At 38.6% G+C, this 9971-nt stretch overlaps 1 protein-coding gene across 1 annotated transcript in view; it reads left to right on the forward strand.

Annotated features, from left to right (window-relative positions):
* Window positions 1–7072, forward strand: part of LOC135521945 (zinc finger protein 574-like) — a 42076-nt gene extending 35004 nt beyond the window's left edge. Inside the window, exons 10-11 of the mRNA XM_064947767.1 lie at window positions 4451–4738; window positions 5935–7072. Of these exons, the coding sequence (XP_064803839.1) occupies window positions 4451–4738; window positions 5935–6531 (885 nt within the window). The 3' untranslated portion in view covers window positions 6532–7072. The remainder of the gene's footprint in view (window positions 1–4450; window positions 4739–5934) is intronic.
* Window positions 7073–9971: the final 2899 nt, after the last annotated feature.

Genomic DNA, 9971 nt, shown 5'->3' on the forward strand with positions numbered 1-9971 from the left:
AGGATCTTACTCTACAGATACTGTACCTTCTAGACATGGATGCTGTAATAGTAGAATCTTACTCTACAGATACTGTACCTTATAAACATGGATACTGTAATAGTAGAATCTTACTCTACAGATACTGTACCTTCTAGACATGGATACTGAAATAGTAGAATCTTACTCTACAGATACTGTACCTTATAGACATAGATACTGCAATAGTAGAATCTTACTCTACACTAGTTATACCTTATAGATACAGTAATAGTAGAATCTTACTCTACAGATACTGTACCTTATAGAAATAGATACTGTAATAGTAGGATCTTACTCTACAGATACTGTACCTTATAAACATGGATACTGTAATAGAAGAATCTTACTCTACAGATACTGTACCTTATAGACATGGATACTGTAATAGTAGAATCTTACTCTGCAGATATCTGTACCTTATAGATACTGTAATAGTAGAATCTTACTCTACACTAGTTATACCTTATATAAATAGATACTGTACCTTATAGACATGGATACTGTAATAGTAGAATCTTACTCTACACTAGTTATACCTTATAGAAATAGATACTGTAATAGTAGGATCTTACTCTACAGATACTGTACCTTATAGACATGGATACTGTAATAGTAGAATCTTACTCTGCAGATATCTGTTCCTTATAGATACTGTAATAGTAGAATCTTACTCTACACTAGTTATACCTTATAGACATGGATACTGTAATAGTAGGATCTTACTCTACAGATACTGTACCTTCTAGACATGGATGCTGTAATAGTAGAATCTTACTCTACAGATACTGTACCTTATAAACATGGATACTGTAATAGTAGAATCTTACTCTACAGATACTGTACCTTCTAGACATGGATACTGAAATAGTAGAATCTTACTCTACAGATACTGTACCTTATAGACATAGATACTGCAATAGTAGAATCTTACTCTACACTAGTTATACCTTATAGATACAGTAATAGTAGAATCTTACTCTACAGATACTGTACCTTATAGAAATAGATACTGTAATAGTAGGATCTTACTCTACAGATACTGTACCTTATAAACATGGATACTGTAATAGAAGAATCTTACTCTACAGATACTGTACCTTATAGACATGGATACTGTAATAGTAGAATCTTACTCTGCAGATATCTGTACCTTATAGATACTGTAATAGTAGAATCTTACTCTACACTAGTTATACCTTATATAAATAGATACTGTACCTTATAGACATGGATACTGTAATAGTAGAATCTTACTCTACACTAGTTATACCTTATAGATACAGTAATAGTAGAATCTTACTCTACAGATACTGTACCTTATAGAAATAGATACTGTAATAGTAGGATCTTACTCTACAGATACTGTACCTTATAAACATGGATACTGTAATAGAAGAATCTTACTCTACAGATACTGTACCTTATAGACATGGATACTGTAATAGTAGAATCTTACTCTGCAGATATCTGTACCTTATAGATACTGTAATAGTAGAATCTTACTCTACACTAGTTATACCTTATATAAATAGATACTGTACCTTATAGACATGGATACTGTAATAGTAGAATCTTACTCTACACTAGTTATACCTTATAGAAATAGATACTGTAATAGTAGGATCTTACTCTACAGATACTGTACCTTATAGACATAGATACTGTAATAGTAGAATCTTACTCTACAGATACTGTACCTTATCGACATGGATGCTGTAATAGTAGAATCTTACTCTACAGATACTGTACCTTATAAACATGGATACTGTAATAGAAGAATCTTACTCTACAGATACTGTACCTTATAGACATGGATACTGTAATAGTAGAATCTTACTCTGCAGATATCTGTACCTTATAGATACTGTAATAGTAGAATCTTACTCTACACTAGTTATACCTTATATAAATAGATACTGTACCTTATAGACATGGATACTGTAATAGTAGAATCTTACTCTACAGATACTGTACCTTATAGACATGGATACTGTAATAGTAGAATCTTACTCTACACTAGTTATACATTATAGACATAGATACTGTAATAGTAGAATCTTACTCTACACTAGTTATACCTTCTAGAAATAGATACTGTACCTTATAGACATGGATACTGTAATAGTAGAATCTTACTCTACAGATACTGTACCTAATAGACATGGATACTGAAATAGTAGAATCTTACTCTACACTAGTTATACCTTATAGATACAGTAATAGTAGAATCTTACTCTACAGATACTGTACCTTATAGAAATAGATACTGTAATAGTAGGATCTTACTCTACAGATACTGTACCTTATAAACATGGATACTGTAATAGAAGAATCTTACTCTACAGATACTGTACCTTATAGACATGGATACTGTAATAGTAGAATCTTACTCTGCAGATATCTGTACCTTATAGATACTGTAATAGTAGAATCTTACTCTACACTAGTTATACCTTATATAAATAGATACTGTACCTTATAGACATGGATACTGTAATAGTAGAATCTTACTCTACACTAGTTATACCTTATAGATACAGTAATAGTAGAATCTTACTCTACAGATACTGTACCTTATAGAAATAGATACTGTAATAGTAGGATCTTACTCTACAGATACTGTACCTTATAAACATGGATACTGTAATAGAAGAATCTTACTCTACAGATACTGTACCTTATAGACATGGATACTGTAATAGTAGAATCTTACTCTGCAGATATCTGTACCTTATAGATACTGTAATAGTAGAATCTTACTCTACACTAGTTATACCTTATATAAATAGATACTGTACCTTATAGACATGGATACTGTAATAGTAGAATCTTACTCTACACTAGTTATACCTTATAGAAATAGATACTGTAATAGTAGGATCTTACTCTACAGATACTGTACCTTATAGACATAGATACTGTAATAGTAGAATCTTACTCTACAGATACTGTACCTTATCGACATGGATGCTGTAATAGTAGAATCTTACTCTACAGATACTGTACCTTATAAACATGGATACTGTAATAGAAGAATCTTACTCTACAGATACTGTACCTTATAGACATGGATACTGTAATAGTAGAATCTTACTCTGCAGATATCTGTACCTTATAGATACTGTAATAGTAGAATCTTACTCTACACTAGTTATACCTTATATAAATAGATACTGTACCTTATAGACATGGATACTGTAATAGTAGAATCTTACTCTACAGATACTGTACCTTATAGACATGGATACTGTAATAGTAGAATCTTACTCTACACTAGTTATACATTATAGACATAGATACTGTAATAGTAGAATCTTACTCTACACTAGTTATACCTTCTAGAAATAGATACTGTACCTTATAGACATGGATACTGTAATAGTAGAATCTTACTCTACAGATACTGTACCTAATAGACATGGATACTGAAATAGAAGAATCTTACTCTGCAGAAACTGTACTTTATAGGCATGGATACTGTAATAGTAGGATCTTACTCTACAGATACTGTACCTTATAGACCTAGATACTGTAATAGTAGAATCGTACTCTACACTAGTTATACCTTATATAAATAGATACTGTAATAGTAGGATCTTACTCTACAGATACTGTACCTTCTAGACATGGATACTGAAATAGTAGAATCTTACTTTACAGATACTGTACCTTCTAGACATGGATGCTGTAATAGTAGAATCTTACTTTACAGATACTGTACCTTATAGACATAGATACTGTAATAGTAGAATCTTACTCTACAGATACTGTACCTTATAGACATGGATACTGTAATAGTAGGATCTTACTCTGCAGATATCTGTAATTATAGATACTGTAATAGTAGAATCTTACTCTACACTAGTTATACGTTATAGACATGGATGCTGTAATAGTAGAATCGTACTCTACAGATACTGTCCTTATAGACATGGATACTGTAATAGTAGGATCTTACTCTGCAGATACTGTACCTTATAGACATGGATGCTGTAATAGTAGAATCTTACTCTACAGATACTGTACCTTATAGTCATAGATACTGTAATAGTAGGATCTTACTCTACACTAGTTATACCTTATAGACATGGATACTGTAATAGTAGAATCTTACTCTACAGATACTGTACCTTATAGACATGGATACTGTAATAGTAGAATCTTACTCTACAGATACTGTACCTAATAGACATGGATACTGAAATAGAAGAATCTTACTCTGCAGAAACTGTACCTTATAGACATGGATACTGTAATAGTAGGATCTTACTCTACACTAGTTATACCTTATAGACATTGATACTGTAATAGTAGAATCTTACTCTACAGATACTGTCCTTATAGACATGGATACTGTAATAGTAGGATCCTTTCATCTTTTCTTCACTGGTTATACCTTATAGATGTGTCCCTCTCTCTTGCCATCCAGGTGGAGTGTGATATGTGTGGTCATTGCTGTATGACCCAGGAGGGTCTGGACCTCCATCGGCTGTCCCATACGGGTCAGACCCCCCTGCGCTGCCCCCTGTCCCCCTGCAGACGGCGCTTCGCCTCCAGCTCGGCCCTCGGGGAGCACATTGTGGCCCACTGCCAGGGGACTCTGGGGAAGGGCCGCGGCTCCAAGAGGTTCCACTGCCAGATCTGTGGGAAGGACTTTGCCTACACCTCCACCTTCAACGTCCACATGAGGATCCACACCGATGAGAGGCCCTTTGAGGTAAGGGGGTGGGGAGGTGGAGATGATTGATTGTGTGTGTGTGTGTGGTGGGTTATCTACTGCACATGACTGACGTTCGTTATGGTGTGTCTTGTTCTGAGGTGATTTAAAACAGTCTACTACAAGGGATCAATTAGATTGTCACATTTTTTAGCAGAAGATGAAGTCTGGACAAGACTGGTTGTGCCTTTTATTGTTTCATTCACTTCTCACTTCCCCCTGCTGCTCCCCCAATGGACATTCACCCTGCCCCACCCCCCAATGGAAATGGATCATTGTTACAGTTGTAAATATGTATACTAATACTAATAAACTTATCTAATCATCTCATCTAAAAAATACAAGCTGTGGTTGTGGTCACCCCAGTGTATTATGCCCGATGGTGTCCTCCCTCCCTCTACACTTCCTATGATTAATGAGTGGGGCTGAGTTAGAGCCTGCCATATCCCTCTGTGTTACTATTCTGGGACCCAGCGCTACTGGGCACCGCCCGCAAAGGCAGGAAGGCCCTTAACACAAGACCAACCAGCCTCTGCTCACTGTGGCACAATTTGTGGCAGAACAGCCCCAGGCTTCTATAGTTCAATAAAAATTTAATCAAAGCTGTAAAGTTATTGGTGAGAATGTCCTTGCCGATTCCCTTTGGTTCTACTAATGGTAGGCGTTGTTTCTGTGGTCATTCAGTATGGCAGACAGGCAGGTAACACTGCTGTGTGGAAAAAGATGAATGTCCTACAGTAGTGCAGCTCTGTTCTGTCAGCTTCTTTTTTTCTGTTCGGTCCCCTGTGTCCCTCTTTCTGTTCTTTATCTCTACCTACCATTGTCCTCTGCCCTCCCTAGATCTCTCTCTTCTCACACATTGTTTTTCTACCCCTCCTATTCTTCTGCCTCTTCAGCCAGAAGTGCTCTGTCTACAAATTTGGGGAAGTGTTTCAGAAAATATTTTTTCATAACAGTTTTCAAGATATGAAATCTAGAATTTTAATGTCCGCTCTTCTCCTCTTGTCCTTGTTCTCTCTCGTTATGTTTTCCGATCCTACCCATCCTTCTCCCCGCCACTCTTCTTCCTCCTATTCAACTTCTCCTCCCTCTTTCTTTCCGTTCACTCTCTCCTCTTCCCCTTTCTTCACTCTTTCCCCTCCTCCCACTCTCTGCCCTGTCTGTCCCCCACATGTCCCCTCCTCCTCCTCTCTCAGTGTTCTACGTGTGGGAAGCGTTTCCGCCAGCTGCCCCACCTCAAGGACCATGAGCGTATCCACAGCGGCCTGCGGCCCTTCTGCTGCTGGGTGTGTGGTAAAGCCTTCAGTGTGGCCGGCCGTCTTACTGAGCACGCCCGCATCCACAGTGGAGAGACGCCCTACACCTGCCACCGCTGCCCCTCAGCCTTCCGCTCACGCTCCAACCTCGACAAACACATCCGTCTCCACGACGACGGGACGGGTGGAACCACGGCCAACGACGTAGAGGCGGAAGAGGCAAGGGTGCTCTTGTCTACAGGGACGGGATTGGGTGGCGAGGGGGAGTCGGCGGTGCAGACCATTCTGCTCGTCCAGGCGGATGGAACCACAGAGGGGGTGATGGTGCCGGCCGTGCCCGTCTCAGAGCACTCCTCTGGGACTATGTTTTCTGGGCAGGCTGGGTCCTCCCAGGTGGTGTTCTTGGGTGGTCAGGCCATCTCTGTCCCCTCCCTGTCTGCCATCATGGAGGGACATGAGATCCCCTCGGTCACTGTGGTAGATCGACAGGACGTACCACACACCATAGAGTTCATCCTAGAGGAGACCATCTCATAGAAGGGACTGTAGCGGAGGAAGAGGGTAGAAAGGAGAGGCTTTGTGATAGAATGTATTAGAGACTGAGACAGAGTTAGACTGAAAGATGGTAGGATTTTCAGTTAGTCAAGGCGAAATAAAAAATAAATAAATAGTGTTGAGTTAAATCAAGATGTATAGTTTTTGCTGTTTCCTCAGTGCCGGGGCTATTCTTGTTAAATGGACCGAAATATTGTTTCATTTACTTGAATGATCTACATATGAATTGATTTGAACAGAGTTTAGTGAAGGATCGGATGTGTCGCCCTTAAGCTTTGAGAGGTGCTTCTTAGTTTGGAAGAGCAGAATGTTGAAATCGTACAGCGAAGCCAGTGAAGCAAGCAGCAGTTGTATGGTAAAGCATTTATCCTGTTTACAATGAGAAGTTGAAAGAAAAGCTGATTGTAAAAATGTTCCCAGAGTGTGTACCGTCAATATTATTTAGAGTGAGTTTTATCAGGGTTGGACTTGAGTCGCCCATAAAATGTCCTCTGTTTTCTTTTTAATAAAAGGCTTCAGCTTTCATCGTTTCTCCAACGCTTCTATCATTTTATAAGGAGGATTACACGTGGTCCTCACCATGAAATATCTCACACATCAGATAGGATGGTCTTTATGGGCCCCACTGTAATCTCACACATCAGATAGGATGGCCTTTATGGGCCCCACTGTAATCTCACACATCAGATAGGATGGCCTTTATGGGCCCCACTGTAATCTCACACATGAGATAGGATGGCCTTCATGGGCCCCACTGTAATCTCACACATCAGATAGGATGGCCTTTATGGGCCCCACTGTAAATCCACAATGCTCTCGCTTGACATCAATATGGACTTTCTGACACAGGTACCCACCGAGTCACAGAAGCAGAGCTCAGGAGGGCAGCAATATGAGATATCCCCATACAAGTCATGTAATTACCCAAGATATTTGTTTCATTGTTTGTCACTGTGTGTTGACGTATATAGATTTAACAGTAATGTTAATATAATGTCTATGACATGAATAGATGACGTTAATATTGTAATTCCGTATGATAAGGAAGGAGAGGATTTATGATGATCTCAGCTGAATGAGGAAGTACACGTCATATTGCTGTATCATTATGCTATAGTGGATAGCTACATATCAAAAATAATGATCTAATTTGTGTTTAAATGGAAAAAGGCTTGATGTGCCAGAACTTTTCCAGTGCTGCAGCAGCTCATAATCCTAATCTAAAGCGCCGGTTATGACTGTTGCACACCCAGCGCATGCTGACTGGAGCGTTCTCACACACAAACACTCTGTCTTGATTTTGTTTTCATGACATGAAATGACAGATACTGGGGATTTTGTTGCAGACTGAGAGAGAAATTGCCTCCATTTTTAGCATAGGAGCCTAGCATGACATTTTTTTCAGACTTTCATGGGAAGAGAACGTCTTCATAAAATGTAACAGACCCTCACTAAGGTGAGATACGAACCAGCAGTCTTTTCAGAGAGCAGTGAGGTCCACAAGTATTGGGACAGTGACACATTTTGGTTGTTTTAGCTCTGTAATCCAGCACATAGGATTTGAAAGCGTTTGCTAAAAGACTAAAATATTAACAAGCTAATCTCCCCTGTTATTGGTGAGAGGTTAGCATGTCTTGGGGATATGATCTTAGTGCATCTGTAACTTTCTCACTAATCATTACTCCTTTTTCATTCAGGTTTATCTGTCGTCATGGTAGCATTCACATGAATGAAAAAAAAAAGTGTTTAGAAACATATTGTATTCTTAAATTGACTCATCACAGCACATGATTTACCATTCATTTCCATTGGGCACAAAATAATCTGAAATACAACCAAAACAAACTGCAAATGTATCCAACAATGTTGTAGAGTCACAAGCTACACAATTTGTCCAAATCCTTTTCCTTCCTTCCTTCTTATCCCCCCATTTTATGTACAAAAAGTGCTGTTCTGTCTAAACGGTTCACCCGATATGGATGAATACCCTCATATTAAAGCTGACAGTCTGCACTTTAACATCATAGGCATTGTATCATGTCAAATCCAAAGTGCTGGAGTACAGAGCCAAAACATGTCGCTGTCCCAATACATGGAGCTCACATTATGTGGCCCAACTGGAAGATTGCTAAAAACATTGTCGCATTACCATAAACAGGGGGGCTACATTTCGTTAGAATTTGTTGTCACACATCTATCACTGACTAAAGAGATGGGACTTGCCAGTCTGCACTTTAACCTCCTAGTCATTGTATCATTTCAACAGCAAAAAAACGTATCACTGTCCAAATGCTTGTGGACCTCACTGTATTTCCCACCAACCTCCACTATAGATGAATGACGTACATGTACATTACCATTCATCAATCCGTCTCCAGCAGACTAAGTAGCCTTGTATCATAGCACGGTCATCTCTGCTGTGTCTGTAGTCATTTATTAGATGGTAGATGTTCTTGGCATATGTTCTATACTGTATGTTGAAGGTATAATGATGAGAGTATTGCACTCTGAGAGAAGGTCTACTAAATCATACTGGCCTGTGTCCGTATAGAGACAGTCCTCTTTCCTCTGTACTGTAACATACTTCTACAGCTTTTCCTTTTTTTGCCCCCTCTCCCCATTATTTATTTCTAGGATGGAGGTTATAGTAGTGAGGGGTGGTTTTGTTTGCTGTTTGTTTTGTTACTACAGTTTACTAATGTAAATGTTTCTTCATGGTTTACAGTTCGATTACAACCGGACCGTCAAGTCAAATTTCACCTAGATATCACAGTAGAAGAGATGGAGACCCGCACACTGTCTGAGCAAATAATACATCCAAAACTGAGGCTTGAATGCAGAATGAAGATGTTTATTAAAACATCATGGTGGCCAAAAAAATCAGAGTGCAAGAAATTGCATAACTGAAAAGTGAAACACAACATTTTGGCCTCGGGGCATCACAAACAATGGACGGACTGCATTTGGTTTGGGGAGATTATTAGCATCCTTAACCTTCTACTGCAGTGGGTTAAATCAGGGTCACACAGAGTATGTCTTGGTCTTAAACAAATCGACTGTGAAATAGAAGTATACACCTCACACACATGGCTATTGGTTTAAAAACAGAAGACACCTGTTCCATGTCAGATATAGAGATGAAATGTTTTCTATTTTGAGTTTGCATCCTAATATAACACTTTATATACAGTGCCTTGCGAAAGTATTCGGCCCCCTTGAACTTTGCGACCTTTTGCCACATTTCAGGCTTCAAACATAAAGATATAAAACTGTATTTTTTGTGAAGAGTCAACAACAAGTGGGACACAATCATGAAGTGGAACGACATTTATTGGATATTTCAAACTTTTTTAACAAATCAAAAACTGAAAAATTGGGTGTGCAAAATGATTCAGCCCCCTTAAATTAATACTTTGTAGCGC

The sequence above is a fragment of the Oncorhynchus masou genome, chromosome 30 (assembly GCF_036934945.1).
Source record: "Oncorhynchus masou masou isolate Uvic2021 chromosome 30, UVic_Omas_1.1, whole genome shotgun sequence".
In the NCBI taxonomy this organism is placed as follows: domain Eukaryota; kingdom Metazoa; phylum Chordata; class Actinopteri; order Salmoniformes; family Salmonidae; genus Oncorhynchus; species Oncorhynchus masou.